This window comes from Dreissena polymorpha, chromosome 1 (genome assembly GCF_020536995.1).
Source record: "Dreissena polymorpha isolate Duluth1 chromosome 1, UMN_Dpol_1.0, whole genome shotgun sequence".
NCBI classification, from domain to species: domain Eukaryota; kingdom Metazoa; phylum Mollusca; class Bivalvia; order Myida; family Dreissenidae; genus Dreissena; species Dreissena polymorpha.
In genome coordinates this window covers 80,779,107-80,798,017 of record NC_068355.1, presented here as the reverse complement: position 1 = coordinate 80,798,017, position 18,911 = coordinate 80,779,107, and the positions used below count along the sequence as shown (strand labels likewise).

The window sequence follows — 18,911 nt, the reverse complement described above, 5'->3', positions numbered from 1 at the left end:
ACACTTTCCGCACGCATTTATGACATTTTTCGTTTAAATGAAGTCTCTTCTTAGCGAAAATCCTTTTTAGGCGAAAAGTGTCGTCCCTGATTAGCCTGTGCGGACTGCACATGCTAATAGGGGACGACATTTTACGCACATGCATTATGCCCAGTTTTCTCAGAACGCGACTCCAGTAGACGTCCTTATGCAGAGATGAACATGTGTCTTTTAGCACCATGTGTGAAGGCCTAGTAAACTGCTCTTCACTTCAACGTCTAAAGCGAAAGGCGTAGGTTAAAGTTAGGTTTGAATGAGCTATCGAACACAAGAACCCGACATCTTTAACTAGTGTATGTCTACTATACCAGTGATCTTATCACGTATGTTTAAGCATTTGTGGAAATACAACCCATTTTAATTATATAGCTGCCAGATTAGCGCAGTAGTTTGTTAATACGATTTTCACATTGGCCGTACGGCGCATGAGAGCTTGTTGGTGATGGGCTTCCTCAAGATACCATGGCTTTACACCCACAACATAGGACTACACAAAAGTTGAAAATGTTTAATTAGAAAATAAATAACTGGGATCACAGTTAAAGCCCAAAATTCGTTATTTTACTAAGTAAATTATATGCGAATGATGAGACACACTCCGGGTCTACACTATATGAAGCCTTGAATGCGGGAAATTCTTAATGGGAAAATTCCTGAGCTCCAATAGGAGATTAAACCCGTGACCTCCAGAAAGGTAGTCATACACTCTAACCACGTCGCTAAAGAGCTAGCCAAACAACAAGGCTGTTGGAAGTGATATTATTTCACTACACTCTTCCCCCTATTAATGTTTCAAAGCCCAGACACGCCCGCTACAGCATGTATATCAGTATTTCACCCACATGGTCCACCTAGAAATCAATACACAGGTCACACCCACTTTCTGAATCGTTCGCCTCTTCGCCATTTAAGTGAAAAACCGTGAGCTCCGAAAAGGGGATTGAACCCGGGACCTCCAAAGTGTTAGTCATAAACTCTGAAGAGCTAGTCCAAACAGCACGGCTGTTGGAAGTGACATTATATCACTTCACACTTCCCCCTCTCAATGTTTCAAGGCCAAGACACGCCCGCTACGGCATGTCTTGCACCGCATGGCCAACATAGAAACCATACAACAGCTCACACCCACTTTCTGAATCGTTCGCCTCGTCGCCATTTAAGTGAAAAATCCCTGAAGCCAACGGAGCATTGAACCCGCGACCTCCAGAGTGGTAGTCAGGCACTCAAACCACGTCTCTGAAGAGCTTGCCCAATAGCAAGGCTGTTGGAAGCCGTTGGAAGTGACCTTATTTCACTACATTCTTAATAGATTGCGATGTTGTCAGCCCTTTTATTTCTTTCGTGTATATTTTGTTCTTTGGCACTAATTGACATGGAGAAAGGGAGGTTACTCGCAATGGCGCCGCCATATTTTTTGTAATTTACAAGGAAATTGTTTTCTTGTTACATTTTCAATGGTTCCATAAGTTATCATAAACAATGGCTGATTTTGATCCGACAGATAAATACAGGTGCGAGTTCATCTTAAAATAATCTTAGATTTGATTCTTAATTCATTTATACATTACTTGTGCTTGCAGATACGTTCATTTGACATCTGAACTCGGATCGTCATGATATTGCTGATATCTCGAAAGAAATTCAGAATTTGTTGTTTGGACATTGAATGCTGTGTTTGCGTATTCCATGCTCATTGATAATGTATAGGAAACATGTTTCCCTATGCATTGAAGATTACACAACTAGTTGTAGGTTATTGACAGTAATTTGGAAATGTAGGGGCTACAGTACAGTTCACGCGTTTACCCCAATTTCCCTCGCTACTCCGCAGGCAGTATCTCCTAGGGAGATTAAGAATATCCCGCGATACGCGGGGTTTGGATGATTTGGGACTCCACGGTCAGGGGTTCCACTGGCCCAAAAAAAGTTGTCGCCACTTTTTCGCGGCGTGAATACTGTCGGTTATTCCACCTTATTAATAATAACAATCATTTTAAGAAACCTTACTACATTAATGTCATTGACTATATTATCACTTTAAAAAGTATGTTATTTCATAAAAAAAACAATAAGTACCTTCATAAGTCATACCTTCATAAGTCTTAATAAGCTTCATTTGTATATAAATAACATTTTTTTCAACTTGATAAACAACACAGATAACCAAAATAATATAATAATGTTAACATCAATGTATTAAACAGTATGCTACATAAATATTTCGAAATTAATTAATTAAACATAAAATCACACCAATATTCATCATTTGAAAGGGAATCAGAAAATAAAGCATCTCACTTCAAATTGTTTAACAGTTATATTTGGTCATTTGGACATGATATACATCAGCTTCTGTTGTTAACAAGTTTTCTGTTAGTGGTGGATGATTTCCAGGTTCAATTAAAGGACTGTTGTTCACGCCTTTTTCCTGACAGAAAGGCCCAGATAATTGCCACAATCCATTCTAGTTGCCTGAAATAACATAGAACATATTTTTACAAACTATCAACATCAAACCAACACATAAATGTCCCTATATTTAAATGTCCGAATTTAACATATCCGAAATATAGTACATAGAGTGAATGTTTTATATTTAATTCAGAAATTGTTGTTATCTTAATCAATTTATATCCTTCCCAGAACATTACAATAATGAATCTGTTAAACAGAAATGCTCACAAATACCTGTTGAAACAAGTTTTTATTTGTTGATGTGGAGAAATTAAATGCTTTTGCCAGCCCCATGGTTTTGATTTTAACAAAGAAATATCGGCCCTAATAATCATTATAATTATTGATCGTCGTGACAGTTTGTCCCCGTGTTACTCAACTTATTGCTCAATATCATAAAGGAGCCGTTAATCCGATAATAACCCCCATAAAACTTGACAATAGCAGTAAAAACACAGTTGGTAACACTTACACGCTTCGGTGATTTCTAATGCACTCTGCACTGTAGGTCGCTTACATCGTCATAAATCAATATTTACAACTGACAGACGCTGGCCGCTAATGCTCGGTCGCGTGCTTTCGACTCGCAGTACATTTTCGGATAGGATTTTACCGATTTTTTGAAATTCGCCACTTTTAAAAAATTGGAGCCACATTTAAAAATTTAGCGCCATTTGGCGCCAATGGCGATCGACAGCGGAACCCCTGCACGGTTAACTATCGGCAAAATTGATAAGCCGACGCTGCGGCCCTCGGCGTTGGCAACGCAGGGGAATCTACATGTTTAACGAGATAACAATCAATTTAACTTTGTTTGACTTCCTGATTTTCAAATAAAATATATATATATATATATATATATAATATATAATTTAATATACAGTTAGAAAGGCCAACCAAGATAGATCGATCCCAACGTGGTTGTAAAAGAAGTTGTTGTTGTATAGAAAACTCGTTGATTTACCACAAACAAAACGTCTTTGAACTGATACTTAACAATTAATATAATCACAGTTTGCAACATTGTTTTTATTTTGATAATTTAATCCAAAGTTTTCATGTTAGCAGGTGTTTTTTCTATACTGAACATGTAAACGAATGACCAAGGACCCTATTAAAAGTCTCGCAAATCTGTGTGAATTGACAGTTTGACGTCATCAAAGGAAAGCCGCTTCCTGTCTGAAGGCATAACTTACTCAAGTAAACACGTTCAACGAATGCATAAGGAATGGTTTTAATTGTCGGAACAAAGTCAATTCTCTGCTCACTAATGCATTTATTTTCTCTTTGTGGTAAATTATTCCATTGATTGCTAAAAGAAGGTGGTAACTTTTGAGTTGATAGTTGCATTAAATATTCACAGTTGTATTCTAGTTGCGTTGACATTCAAAACAATGTTTTACCGGTAATTATGGACCAAAGCGGCAGAGTTACATTCACACATGTTACTCCCATTTGTCAAAACACCGGAGACAGCAGTCTACACAATAGGTCAGTAGACAAGCTTTGCGTGTTTTCATTACGTCAAACACTGAATCCAGTTCTGTCCAGATGTCTTCTTTAATCAGTTTACAGTACAATTGCTGTTAAAATAATTGCTCTACTAAACTACTAAAATACCGTAATGATAAAGATTCGGCGTGTTCTATTTGAAATTAATTTGGAGGAAATATCAACTTATTTGCGATATAATTGTGTTAAAAAATACCAAAGAAACTTAACCCAAATCAACAGAATTCAATGTTCTCTGCGCTACAAAGTTTGTAAAAAAAAATCAATACACACACGCTTTCCAGGAGTATACATTGACCTTGTACATTGCAGCATAATTTTTGCGCGCTTTTGTCGGGAAATATACATGATGACTGTATATTGGAAGCATTTGTAAACGTTGTGTTAACATTAAAAATCGTAAGTGTGTTTCAGATTACTAACTATTATTCTCATTTGGAAATTTTACGGAACATTTATTCTTGTGTTATGTGTGTTATGAATTGAAAATTAATTTGTCAAAACGCTTAACATGTCGAATATGCATTCATATTGTAGACGTACCTGTGAATTAAAAAACATAATTTTTATATGTTTAAATTTTCTATACAATTATCTTTATGTTTATATGCCACAGTATTTAAACTATTTTTGATAACAATGTTTTTATTTTTTGGCATGCCCAGTAGCACACTGCTAACGCGGTGTTGCACGACGGTCGCTGATAAGAACGGAAATTGTCTGCATTTACCGACTAGGTTAAAGTAATACACGCTGCGTGTATTAGGGAACTCGGCGGAACTCCGAGTGTTTTTGCAATTTCACCTCACTTTCCAACTCCGCGTAAACACTCACTAGCAGAAAAAAAACGCGGAGGGAGTGCGGTTTTTTTTTGAAAACGCGTGGACTGTTCTGTAGGACCTTCTTAGACTTTTTATTTGGCATCGTAATAGAAGCTGAAAGTACAAAGGCTTTACAAAGACATGCAAAATGAACGACAGATTAAGTCAGATTTAAACAGCATATAGTTTGTCGTAAATAGTTTGGTCAGACGCTTTATTTAACAATGAAATCTAGTCCGCAGAGCGTTTGGATAACTTTGACTGTTTTCCTGCTCTGTCATTCAGGCGCTTGCTGAAAGAAAGCGTAGCCGCATTACGATAATGATTACAAAGAGAAAATACCGAAGATTAGCAAAGCATGTACGCATCAAATTTGACAAATTTGCTTAAAAATCGTTTTCGTTTTCAATACACATGATATTGTATTTCTTTGGGTTTTTGAACATTTTGATAGGATGAAAGACGCAGATACGCAGCTTATCTGGGGCACTGTAGATGATCTATAAAATATTATTAGCATTAGCTATATCGCAGTGATTTTATGGCCAAGAGAAAAGTACCGGTACCAGACCAATTGGGAAAATTGTGTGCCAAAACCCCTGAAATTGGGAAAATTCACGTCCTGAAGTCTTCATGTTGGGAAATTGGTGTATTTTATCTTTTCTCCAATATCAAAGAATATTATATTTACTTGGGTTGAAGCCATTGAGCTGCATAGAGAAACTATTGGGAAGTTTTTTGACAGCAATTGGGAAATTTATAATGTTTTTTCCCAAATGGGAAAGTGTCGTTTTTCAGTACTTTATAAAGAAGGAAATAAATTGCTGTATCAATAAGTATTTAACTGTTTTATTATATTTTGAGATAGATGTGCTATGTTGTTGAAGTTTATAAAAATGCAAATACATTATCTTGATTTATTCGTCACTGCCATAATACAACATAAGCCCTCATCACCAATCCATGTTATACGTTTCTTGAATGCCTTTTCGCTTTCAAAGACATGTGGTACCAATTATTGGTTTTGTTTTGTCTGTTGGCTTTAAGGGGTATATTTTGTTTAAATGTGTTTCTTTTTCGGATGAAATACAGTCCTTTTTTCAAACAAATTTGCTTGATGGTTCAGTAAGCCAAAAGTATGACTTTGGTTATATAAGCACCGCTGCTTCATTGCATCCCACACAACACAACCATTGGCAAAATTATTTTGTTATTGTCCGTTTTCAATGTTTTCAACGATAAAAACACTGTGATGATTGACTAACTTAATTTCCATCATTATGCAGTAAAACTCAAGTTTTTTGTTTACTTTCAAAAGAACGTACATGCCAGATGCCCGATCTTTGCTGGACAGTCCTGCTTTTGGGGTGTTTGTCTCGGTGTGAGTGTAACCCAATTTGTCCAGACATTCGTAAAAAACGACATACCAGATACGTTGTATAAAGTCACAATAAAATTCGCTATTCAAGCTAAGTTTGGCTTAAATTACCATTGCAAATCTCTTTATTGCCCCCTATTAACAAACCATATCTACTAGTCAAGTGATCCAGTGTTGTTTTTAACATCTTATTAGTGATCTATCGGCCAATGATTGATTTTATTGGGCATTCACACTGATTTTATTGGGCATTCACACCATGGTGTTTTTATGATAGCTAAAGATGCATGGAAGTGAATTTAAAGCTGGTTGCTTTTGTATTTCATGGCCCAAATCAATTCCAAATAGTGCTGCAACAATACGCCAAAAACCGTATTGCAATATATTGTCAGTTCAAAAACCCGTATTGCAATATATCGCAATATATTGCTAACTTGCACCAAAATTATAACTTGCCAATTACCCAATAATCCCATAAATTCCAATTTTAAAGCAAATCCTGGTAAATATTTACTATAAATGTGCTCAAGAATAATAAGAAACACAAACATTTGCAAATTTTCTTAAGTATCAAATACATTTTTGCAATTGTTACTATTTAAAGATGTGATGAAATAACGTCCAACCGGGGCGTTTTTCCCACTGAACACGCGTAATTCAGCTGACGTGATGTTCCCGTTTTTATACAACACAAAATACACCCATACTTTCCATGCGACGTTCTACATGTCTGCATAATTTTCGCGCGCTTTTTATTGAGACAAAGGATTAAGCACTTTTTATTTGACGCTATAATTGTTTATTGTCGCGTTAGCATTCAAATTTGGAAGCGTGTTTCCGAAATTCGGATTACAAATAATGCTCAAATCAGAATCGAACGAAACATTTACAGCTGTGCGCAATTAATTCAACGATAATCTGTTCAAAAGCATCGAATGAATGCTCCCATGTAACAATGCTACTCCGTATAATACACTTTTTAGAATGCTTTTTTTACGTAAAAAATAATTTACACTGCTTTGTTTTGTTTACCTTTTTATCATTATTTCGGATGGCTTTTCTGGACGAAATGTGAATGAATTTTTGTAAAATTTTCGTTCCGGTATGATGAAAATCATATCGCAATACAATATGCGGATTGCGTATTGCGATATATACCGATATACCGGTATATTGTTGCAGCCCTAATTCCAAAGATACTATTACGCAGTGTTCTGTGTATTATACCACCTGAAGTTAAAAAACCTGTACAGATTGACTAACATAAATTTTCTTTTGTTTTTGACTGATTTTAAGAAATTAATTTACTAAATTACTAAATTGAGAGTCAATTGATGATTGGTTGAATAAAAACAGTGTTCGATGCAGGCACATTGCGTTGAATGATTACACATGCCTCTGTCCCAAATTGAAGTCAAATAGAGGCATGCCCCATGCACATTTCACGTTATGGATTCATCCGCATAGTGCACATGTGTGTTTACATCCGGAAAATAGAGAACGTCTGTGATCATGAAATTCTTTAACATATTTATTGTAAATATTTGCCAGAAATTATGAGGTTTTGTAAGCAATATACTGATTACTGACTACAGTTAAGGTGGCATCATGATTGATTCTTTTAGATGTCCCGCTTTTTGGTCAACTTTAGGTCCTGAAATTTTTAATGGAATGTCCAGATTTGGACCTGACAATTTCTGGCATGTATGCAAAAGAATCATTACATTTGTAACACTAAACCTTTAGAACAGAACAGAATAATTGTTTAACTAAAACATTACAAGCGAATACTTAAAGATACAAGTTACGACAGATTTTAATAAGTAAACTGTATATATTACTAAACAGAATTTATTTCTCTGGGTACAGCATCATAAGAGCGAGAACGTTAATTGTAAAACAAACATGCAGTTTTTTAGTCAGATCAATTATCTTACTATCTGACTATGTGCAAATAATAGACAGTGACACTGTAAAAACAATATGTTTTTGTTTGATAAACTTTTTTTTCAAATTTAACCATATCGTCAATGCAATCAGATAAATTACCATTACAAAATTATAACAGCTGAAGTCTACACTGTTTATTAGCAACCTGCTGTGGTCTCCCTATCTTATGAACTGAATGCCAGGGCACATGAAAAATTTGATGTACCTGTACTGCCAAAATGAGTGATTTCATTTATTGCTTTATTGTTGTTTACATTTAAAATTATAACATTGTGTTGCATAATTATTTTGGTTGATTTTTATGCCCCCAGTAGGGTGGCATATAGCAGTTGAACTGTCTGTCTGTCCGTCCGAAAACTTTAACATTGGTCATAACTTTTGCAATATTGAAGATAGCAACTTGATATTTGGCATGCATGTGTATCTCATGAAGCAGCACATTTTGAGTGGTGAAAGCTCAAGGTTAAGGTCATCCTTCAAGGTCAGAAGTAAAAAAATACAATCCAAGGGAAGTAATAAGCTTAAAAGGGGAGATGATTTCTAAACCTGCCAAATGATACATTTTTGTATATTGAATTTTATTTTAAAGTGGCACATTAGGGGGCATTGTGTTTCTGACAAACACATCTCTTGTTGTTGAAATGTTCTCACTATGTTCACATTTTAGAAAACTACATTAAAAATCATTATAGAGTCAAACCTTACTTGTTCAAACGCACAAAGTTATTGATTAAAAAAAGTAAGAGCGAATGTATAAGTTCGGGATATGCATATCCGAGGCACTCAATATTTGCCAATGTTATACTCATATTTGTGTAAAATTATGTTATAACTTTACATAAGGTACATCCTTACATTATTTGAAATGCTGTATTAAACATGTTGTTTAACTATGTTACTATTAAAAGATTTCATGTAATAGAAGTTAAATTGGGGCAGGGGTATTCCCACTAAACATGTTTCAATCAACTGGCGCGATTGGTCCATGTTTTATCATAACCAATCCGCATTTGAATGTTTATTTAGTTTATCGTCTTTGATTTTCTGCATTTGCTGGTTATAACTTAAACTGCTAAAAAGCACAGAAAACACAATGGGTAATACAGATGTTAACATTTACTTCTAATAATTACTATTTTAGCTAAACAAAGTCAATGCTATCAATAGAGCTTTACTGCATAAGCCTTTTACAGGAAATGTCAATTGTCAGTTAAATTAGTTCAATTATAAACTGTTTAAGTGCTGAGTTTACATGTAATGTACGTACTCCCCTTTGTGTAATATTTGGAATTATGAAAATTCTACTCAACAAGATCTGTGAACAATTGCTCTAGTATTGGGCAATCTCGATTCATGTATGAATACTTATAATTTAACTTGGCAAATACTGTTTCCATGTAAAAACAAACTCAGATTCCCATTAAAGAATGATCTCATTTGTAAACTAAACAGCTCTGTCTTTGTTCTGAAATAAACACTTTGGGAAACTATACATGAACAGATGCCTAATTTATGCCCATTCAATATTGTCAGGGCCCGTGCTACACTTTGGGGGATTGGGGCCGGGGCCCTTAGAGGGGGGAATTCTGGGCTAAAAGGGGAAGTTAGAAGATCTTTTCACCAACCATTCAATACTTAAAATTGCAATATTTTAATGTAATTTACATTCATATATATTTAATCAAAGGTTAATACATGTAACAGCTGGCAACGGGTATAAAAGTAAAAAAAATAAAATTGTTTTTGAGGGGGAAATTTAAGCTGAAATAGGGGGAAAAGTATACTTTTTTAAGGGGGAAACACATCTCCGGTTGCCATTGGAAATGGGGCCGGATACCAGACCAGATTTTTAACAAAAAAACACACTGTCAATGATTTCATTTTTTGCAATAACCTATGATTTTCTGATAAAAGCTCATAAGCCCTCAAAATAACAAATTTCATACAATACATGTGTATTTCAAAAAAAAAGTTAAAACATAAAACATCAATGTTCCTTATATTAAAAGCCAAAATTTCAACGCTGGATGTGGTCTAGTAACATTGATTTAACAACATACAAAATGCTCTTTTTTGTTTTTTGCAGTACAATATATTCAACACAATCATGTTCATGTACCAAGTTAGTGTTTGTGTTATATGAATAGATATCGTTGCAGGAAATTAAAATGGAATATATTGTGCCATAAAAAAAGCATTTTGTATTCTCGCTTAATCTATGTTACATGTACCATTCCACATATTTTTTTGAAATTTTGGCTATTGCTATATGGAGCACTGATTTTTTATGTCCCCCACTATAATAGTGGGGGACATATTGTTTTTGCCCTGTCTGTTGGTCTGTTGGTTGGTTGGTTTGTTGGTTTGCGCCAACTTTAACATTTGCAATAACTTTTGCAATATTGAAGATAGCAACTTGATATTTGGCATGCATATGTATCTCATTGAGCTGCACATTTTGAGTGGTGAAAGGTCAAGGTCATCCTTCAAGGTCAAACATCATAAACGGAGACATAGTGTTTCACAAACACATCTTGTTTTATTGGTAAACTTTATTTTACGAAATATTTTGCGAAATATTTGTTGATTTTGAGTATTGATGTAATATGTTACTTGAATGAATCAAGGTTTGTAACTCTGTTTTTGGTCAGGAGTGTTATTTTGCTTGTTAACAAATAATGTTCACATTTTTTTGTCGAACCTATAACAAGCATTAAAAAGAACATTTCACCAAACTATGAACAATTAGCCCATTTCACTTTTGTAACATAAGAATTGGATGATGTGAGGCTAAAAGTTTCAAACATATTTCAGCATATCACGTTCATAACATATTTTCCAAAACTGCAAAAGGCTCGCACATTCGGACATTGCTCTGTGAAAAGAGGGTTTAATGCATGTGCGTTAAATCCATACTGGATTAGCCTGTGCATTCCACACAGCCTTATCATACATGTAGATGACACTTTCCGTTTTTTTTTCTCAAGAAAGTCTCTTGTTAGCAAAAATCAAGTTTTGCTGTAAGTGTGGTCCCTGATGAGCCTGTGTGGTCTGGCTAATCTGGGACCTAACTGTAAGCACATGCGTTTAACCTCTTTCACGGATACAAGATACAAGAAAATTTATTTAACGTCGGACATGATAAAAACAAACATAAGCTAATAGCTTTTTCCCGACAAGAGAATGGCTCATTAGTTAATTGCAGTATAAAAACATTTACATTTGTAATGTCTGCCTATTATGGAAGAAAAGGACAATATTATGAATTTTGTCAATCCAAATAGTCTAAACATTCTTTTTTAGTTATTTTTTTCCTTGTAGTCCATGATATTTAGGAATATTTCAAAATAATAACTTAAGTCGATTAATATTAAAAGCATGGAGTACAAGCATGAATGTGCAAACATATTGTTTTCAGTTTAAAAGATGGCTAGATTTATATAAAAATTCACAATGTGTACATGCATGTGAGGTATTTGTATGTTTTTTCAGCTGGTACTTTGGTCCTTTAAGTCGGGAGGAAGCAAATGAAAAGCTGGTTGATGTCAGAACTAATGGTGTATTTTTAATACGAGAAAGCCAGTCCATAAAGGGCGATTATGTACTTGTTGTAAGGTATGTATAAAATGTTCAGTTTATAAGTTTATAGTAAGGCTGGAACGGTTAAAACAATTTCTTGTGATTTATGTTAATGGGTTAAATTGTATAACCTGAATAAAAAAGTTAAAAGACATGTGATAGTATTTATATGCCCCTGGTAGGGTGGCATATAACAGTCGCTTTGTCCGCTGGTCTGTCCGAACACCTGTACATTTCCAGAGTTTTTTTCCTTCACGCGTTCATATACTGATCTTATTTTTGGTGTGTAAGTATATGTACATGATCAAGTTTGCATTTTGTTCCAGTCCATTGATTTTTAGCTCACCTGTCACAAAGTGACATGGTGAGCTTATGTGACCGTGTGATGTCCGGCGTCCGTTGTGTGTGTGCATGTGTGCGTCTGTCAACAATTTGTTTGTGTAGACAGTAGATGGAACAGTTTTCATCCAATCTTTATGAAATTTGGTCAGAATGTTTATCTTCATGAAATCTGGGTTGGGATTGTATTTGGGTCATCTGGGGTCAAAAACATGATCACTAGGTCAAATAATAGAAAAACCTTGTGTAGACATTAGAGGTCACAGTTTTCATCCAATCTTCATAAAATTCGATCAGAATGTTTATCTTGATGAAATCTGGGTTGGGATTGTATTTGGGTCACCTGGGGTCAAAAACTAGGTCACTAGGTCAAATAATAGAAAAACCTTGTGTAGACAATAGAGGTCACAGTTTTCATCTAATCTTTATGAAAATTGGTCAGAATGTTTATCTTGATGAAATCTGGGTTGGGATTGTATTTGGTTAGTCACGTGAGCGATTCAGGGCCATCATGGCCCTCTTGTTTTTATGATGTTATGGGCCTTACGGGACTTCACAATTTTCTCTTAAACAAAACTTTGCCAGATTGTTTAAACCTAAAATGAAAATTTTGCTGCATGTGTATTTATTAGTTAACCCTTAAAGTTATAAAATACAATCTCTTTTTTTTTAAATATAACTGCTAATATAAAACTTTAATTAGAAATGGCGCGGCAGTGGCCGACGCGTATCCCCACGCCGCATGTTTGACCCAGGGGCTCCCCAGGGTTAGTAATGGGGCCATGCATAGTTGAGATCGACTGTATTGTCATAAGAGAAGTTCAGTATCAATTAGAAGTGAATTGGTGTAGAAATGAAGAAATTATAGTAAAAGGCAATTTTGGATGGGCGTGGCCTATGTGGGCGGGGTGCCCCAGGGTTGGTAATGGGGCCATACATAGTTGCGATTGACTGTATTGTCATAAGAAAGGTTCAGTATCAATTTGACGTGAATCAGTGTAGAAATGAAGAAATTGTAGTAAAATAACATAAAAAAATGAGTGAAAATCTCTGACCCGGCCCGCCCCAACCCCCATTTCTTTTGACCCAGGGGTCAGATCAAAATTCCAAATAGTGCAGGGTCGCACATATGCTCATAGCTACCATGTGTGTAAGCTTCAAGGTTCTAGTGCTTATAGTGTAGGAGGAGATAGTGGCCAGGACGGACTGACAGACAGACAGACAACCGGACAGACGGCAGTTATAACCACAATATCCCCATGCTTTTCAAAAAGCATGGGGATAATGAAAGTTTAGGAGAAGTTATACCAGAACATCAGAGAAATTAGTGCTTTATTAGTGTTTTATACAATAGTGAATATTTTTTTGTACAATAAGAACTCATGCATGTACAAAAGACATGTATAATGTTGGGAAATTCCCATTAATTTTTCTGTTCTGTTCTTATGACACTTGCGCTCAATGTTTGTGTCTGCCATTACTATTAGTTGATGTGTTCATATGAGCGTAATCTATTAGTAATAAATTTAATTAAGTAAAAACATATTTGCATATATGTACCTGTAACCATTTTAACCCTTTCCCACTCAGGAGCAAAGTGAAAATGGCTTTTGCACCAAGCATAAAACAAAAACAGCCTGCGAGTGACTTGCAGTCTGTTCAGGTTTAATGCTGTTTTCTGCTCATCAGTATCTAAGGGTTGGAAATGAAGCCTTTAAATCTTGAATCTAGTAACAAAGGTCTTAAATTAAATTAAACTTTGTTAGGGACTACACATGCATGAAAATATGTATCTGAGTGGAAAAGGGTTAACCCTTTCAGTGCGGGAACCGAATTTTAAAGGCCTTTGCAAACAGTTTAAATCCAGATGAGACGCCACAGAACGTGGCGTCTCATCAGGATCCAAACTGTTTGCTATTCTGATAGTATTCTTTGAAAAAAAATCGAAGAAAATGCGAATTTTATAAATTCAGCAGACGACATTTTCGCAGACGGCAAATGTCCCAGCATGCAAAGGGTTAAGATACTTGATTAACCCATTTATGCCTAGAGTCTAGAAAAAAGGCCTTGGCAAACAGTGTAGACCCAGATGAGACGCCGCATGATGTGGCGTCTCATCAGGGTCTGTGCTGTTTGCTTAAAGAAATTCCTGTAAGAAATATTCCGAATATAGTAATAAATATACTAGACATCCCTAAATTTGGAAATGAATTGATCTAATTTATAAGGATGGGAGAGCCCACCTGGCATAAATGGGTTACTGTTATCAAATGTTCCTCATTCATGAAATGATGAATAGTTAATTAATGTGATTTCTTGTTCCTAGCTTATATAAATGTATCATACCACTGTAATTGCAGAGAAGACAGTAAGATCAGTCATTACATTATCAACAAAGTCCAAGTGGGAGGAAGCGAGTTATTTCGAATTGGAGACCAGCAGTTCCCAGATATTCCTGCGTTATTAAATTTTTACAAGACACACTATCTGGATACAACTGCATTGACATTTCCTGTAAGATAATTTTAATGTTTACAATAAACATATACATGTAATATGGTTGACTGATAGGTAAGCAAGAGCTGGGGTAGCATTAGATGTTGTTACAACAATTTGTCAACAAGTTCTTAGCCAATTTACACAAATGTTCCTAGGAAGTTCCTCTAACAAACAGATTTTTTTTACGCTTTTAATTTGCTGCACCATTTTAGGCATCATAGCTAAAATAAAAATAGAAAAATGTCTAACACCTTTTTCGAATCCTTTATTTGGGTTGGTTAATTATATCACTCAAATGTTTACTAGGGTGTATTTTGCCTGGATAATTCAAAAGTTTGTTCCATGGCTTAAAATGGTATCTTGAGCGAAAACTACAGTTTGTGTAAATAAGGTTTCTCTCCTGATGATTTACCTGATGGTTCACTTTGTGTCTATAACTATATTTGACAGTTTTTCTTAAGTTTTTCACCAATCTTCATGAAAATGTTTTTAAAAAAAATTGTTTGGGGTCCTCTTTCAAGACAGCCACCCAATTTAAAGGAAAAAAATCTTAAAGCAATCAATTTTCTAATACAACTATTTTGCATTAAATGATCATTAAGTGGTCCTGAGATGAATTATTGGAAAAGGTTCTGTTTAAAAAATACTCACAAGAAAACTAAAACTAGAATGTGTATCAAACCTATAATACAACACTTCTTTCTCATGCACTTCAGTTATGTAACTCTATTCAATCAACATACTTGAACAGCATTAATTCATCCATCTTGTATTTTTTCTTTCTTTTGCAACACATTTTTATATGTCAAGTGAAATACTCACATACTTTTATACAGGAGTCATAGTACTTCAGTGTTTGTTACGTCTATTTGTGCATACAGGACTTACAACAAATGACCACGTTAAAATCCCAATTAGAGGTCTCAAAACAAACATTTAAAATAAAATGTAACATTTAGATAATTTAGAGAGCAGCTTTATGGGTTGGATCGTAGGTAATATAATATTAAAAAAATAAAATATTATTCTTTATTTTAAAGTATTTTTTGGCAAAAGAATAAACTGGTTCGAAATAACACTGGACCTACGTCAAAAACTTTCAGGGATCAGCACACATTTTTTAAGGACAAAGAAATTATAGGCTCTTATATTTTATCCCTGTCTGTATAATAGTTTGATTTTAATACAGATTAAGTATGTAAATGTTAGGCTTTTTGAAACTTTTTTCTTAACAATTTTTACTATGGACAAGTAAATTAAAAGCCCTCATGTTTGTTTCTTTTGCAGGCAACACGAGACAAAGTGTACTGTAGATATGACTTCCCTGGAAAGGTAATTGTAATTATTAAATTGGTCTTCTCTCATTAGGAATTCTTTATAGTAGACTTCACTCCTGTGAAAGATTTCTAAATACAATTTTTTTTTTTAAAGGTATATCGTCCCCTCCCCGCAAAATGGCCAATCTCAGTTTTGGCACGAAAACGGGTTTTGACATTTTCGCAATGGCGAAAACGGCCTGCTCCTCCCGTGAAGAATTATAAGGTCCTATCCAATCGGCTTACAAAGTCATACCATGTTAGGATTTGGGGAAGTTTCGCTTGGTTGGAACGAAAATTTCCAAACTAAATGTAAACAAGTAAAAAAATATGAGAAAATTGTAATTTTACAGCTTGAGTTAGACAATTTTCTCATATTGACAACAGAAACAGTCAAACGTCACTTTAAACATTAGGGCACATGTAGGGATATCTAAAAAGTCAACATACAAAGTTAAAGCTTCATTCTGTAATAAAAAAAAAAATGAAGTTTTTTTCCATCTCCTGAAAACTTGTAAATATTGAGGTTGGCCATTTTCGCAGGGAGGGGACGATATGGTGGCTATGTAAATTTTAAGATTCAATCTATATACATTTCCACTGGACTGCTTTTGTTTTTAGCTCACCTAAGCACAACGTGCTCATGGTGAGCTTTTGTGATCCCCTTTTGTCCGTCATGCGTCGTCCGTTGTCAACATTTTGCCTTGTGATTACTCTAGACTAGAGGCCACATTTATTGTCCAATCTTCATGAAACTTGGTCAGATTATTTGTCCTATTGATACCTCGACTGAGTTAGAAACTGGGTTATGCTTGGTCAAAAACTAGGTCACTAGGTAAAAAAAAAGAAAAACCTTGTGAACACTGTAGAAGTCACATTTGATGCCAAATCTTCATGTAACTTTGTCAAAATGTTTGTCTAAATGATATGGTGGTTTAGTTCAAAAATGGTTCCGGTCTGTTGAAAAACATGGCCGCCAGGGAAGGGGCAGTATTCCTTATATGGCTATAGAGAAACCTTGTGAACACTCTAGAAGTCACGATTTTTGCCCAATCATCATGAAACTTGGTGGAAACATTGGTTTTATTGATATCACGGACAAGTTCGAAAATGGTTCAGGTCGGTGAAAAAACATGGCCGCCAGGGGGCGAGGCAGTTTTCTCTATATGTATATAGTGAAAACATGTGAACACTAGAGGTCACATTTTTTGTCCAATCTTCATGAAAGTTAGTCAGAACATGTCTTTTCTGGATATGACGGTTGAGTTCAAAAATGGTTATGTTTGCTTGAAAAATATGGCTGCCAAGGGGCAGGGCATTTTTCCTGATATGGCTATAGTAAAATCTTGTTAACACCCTAGAGGCCACATTTATTGTATGATCTTCATGAAACTTGGTCAGAAGATTTATCCCAATAATATCTTAGACGAGTTTGAAAATAATGCAGGTTGGTTGAAAAACATGGCTGCCAGGGGGCGGGGCATTTTTCCTTATATGGCTTTATTAAAACCTTGTTAACACTCTAGAGGCCATATTTATTTTCCGATCTTCATGAAACTTGCTCAGAAGATTTGTCCCAATGATATCTTGGATGAGTTCAAAGATGGTAACCTTTGCTTGAAAAACATGGCTTCCAAGGGGCGGTCTTCATGAAACTTGGTCAAAAGATTTGTCCCAATAATATCTTGTTATCTCAGGTGGGCGACTTTGGGCCTTTCAGGCCCTCTTGTATGTTCTTGTTGTCACAGTTTAATATTTTACAGGACCTAAGAATCTCAATCTTAAAGATTTTACTTTTAACCACTTCATTTATCTTTATTTATCATTAAAAAAACACAATTTATATGTTGTTTAATTATTCGCCACCTCATTTCTAGGAGCTTATACAAAAATTCGGTCTTTTTTCTGTACACATATGGAATTTTTGCATATTCCATACATAGGAGATGAACATGTATGTGAAGGATGGGAGTTCAAAATATAACTGGCTCCAATGATCATTATAGTCGTGTTCTGAGAAAACTGGGCTTAATGCATGTGCATAAAGGGTCATCCCAGATTAGCCTGTGCAGTCTGCACAGGCTAATCTGGGATGACACTTTATGCACATGCATTATGCCCAGTTTTCTCAGAACAAGACTCATTATATCAAGGAAATATGTCACTTTTACTTTAATAGTACATGTTAGTGTCTAGCTCATAACCTGGTCCTGCATGAAGGCACTGTCTCTCAAAACCATGTTGTTGACTTCAAGATCTAGTGTTTTCCACAGGATATTTTTCAGACACCCGGGCCCGTAAGGGGTGGGTTTTGGAGGTTGGAGGGTAGCTTACTCCGTACATGAATTTTTTGTATTCCCCAGTCTATACTAGGGGACAAGGGTGGGTTTTGGAGGGTAGCTTACTCCATACGTGAATGTTTTTTATGTCCCCCAGTCTATACTAGGGGACAGTGTTTTTGGCCTGTCTGTCTGTTGGTTTGCGTCAAACTTTAACATTTGCCATAACTTTTGCAATATTGAAGATAGCAACTTCATATTTGGCATGCATGTGTATCTCATGGAGCTGCACATTTTGAGTGGTGAAAGGTCAAGGTTATCCTTCAAAGTCAAATATATTGGTCAAAATCGCCCATTTAATATACATAACTTTTGCAATATTGAAGATAGCAACTTGATATTTGGCATGCATGTGTATCTCATGGAGCTGCACAATTTGAGTGGGGAAAGGTCAAGGTCATCCCTCAAGGTCAAAGGTCAAATAAATGGGGGACATAGTGGTTCACAAACACAACTTGTCTACATTTATTTTTGAAGTAATTAATGCATTAGGAAATTTTGGTAAATATTGAGGATAAAAGTTCTCAAGAATTTCATAAATACAAACATTCACCATTTTTATACAGTATCAAATGATTTTATACAACAATTAATGCACCAACACTTTCCACTAGAAGTTGTACATGTCTGCATAATTTTTTGCAGGCTTTTTGTTGAAACAATGAAACACGAAATACATGAAGCG

General features: G+C 35.3%; 1 protein-coding gene and 1 long non-coding RNA gene across 3 annotated transcripts in view; one reads left to right on the top strand and one right to left on the bottom strand.

Annotated features, from left to right (window-relative positions):
- The first annotated feature begins 1,391 nt into the window (after positions 1-1,391).
- Positions 1,392-18,911, top strand: part of LOC127837487 (adapter molecule Crk-like) — a 30,348-nt gene continuing 12,828 nt past the window's right edge. Inside the window, exons 1-4 of one of the 2 annotated variants that reach the window (XM_052364632.1) lie at positions 1,392-1,550; positions 11,647-11,769; positions 14,433-14,586; positions 15,859-15,903. In XM_052364632.1, coding sequence (XP_052220592.1) covers positions 1,519-1,550; positions 11,647-11,769; positions 14,433-14,586; positions 15,859-15,903 — 354 coding nt within the window. In that variant the 5' untranslated portion in view covers positions 1,392-1,518. Of the gene's footprint in view, positions 1,551-3,881; positions 3,985-11,646; positions 11,770-14,432; positions 14,587-15,858; positions 15,904-18,911 lie in introns of those variants that run through there. The other variant, XM_052364623.1, reaches the window with a different exon arrangement.
- Positions 2,477-3,195, bottom strand: LOC127837497 (uncharacterized). Its single transcript, XR_008029319.1, has 2 exons — positions 2,966-3,195; positions 2,477-2,511 (listed from the first exon to the last, which is right to left on the bottom strand). It is a non-coding gene; the product is annotated as an uncharacterized LOC127837497 (long non-coding RNA).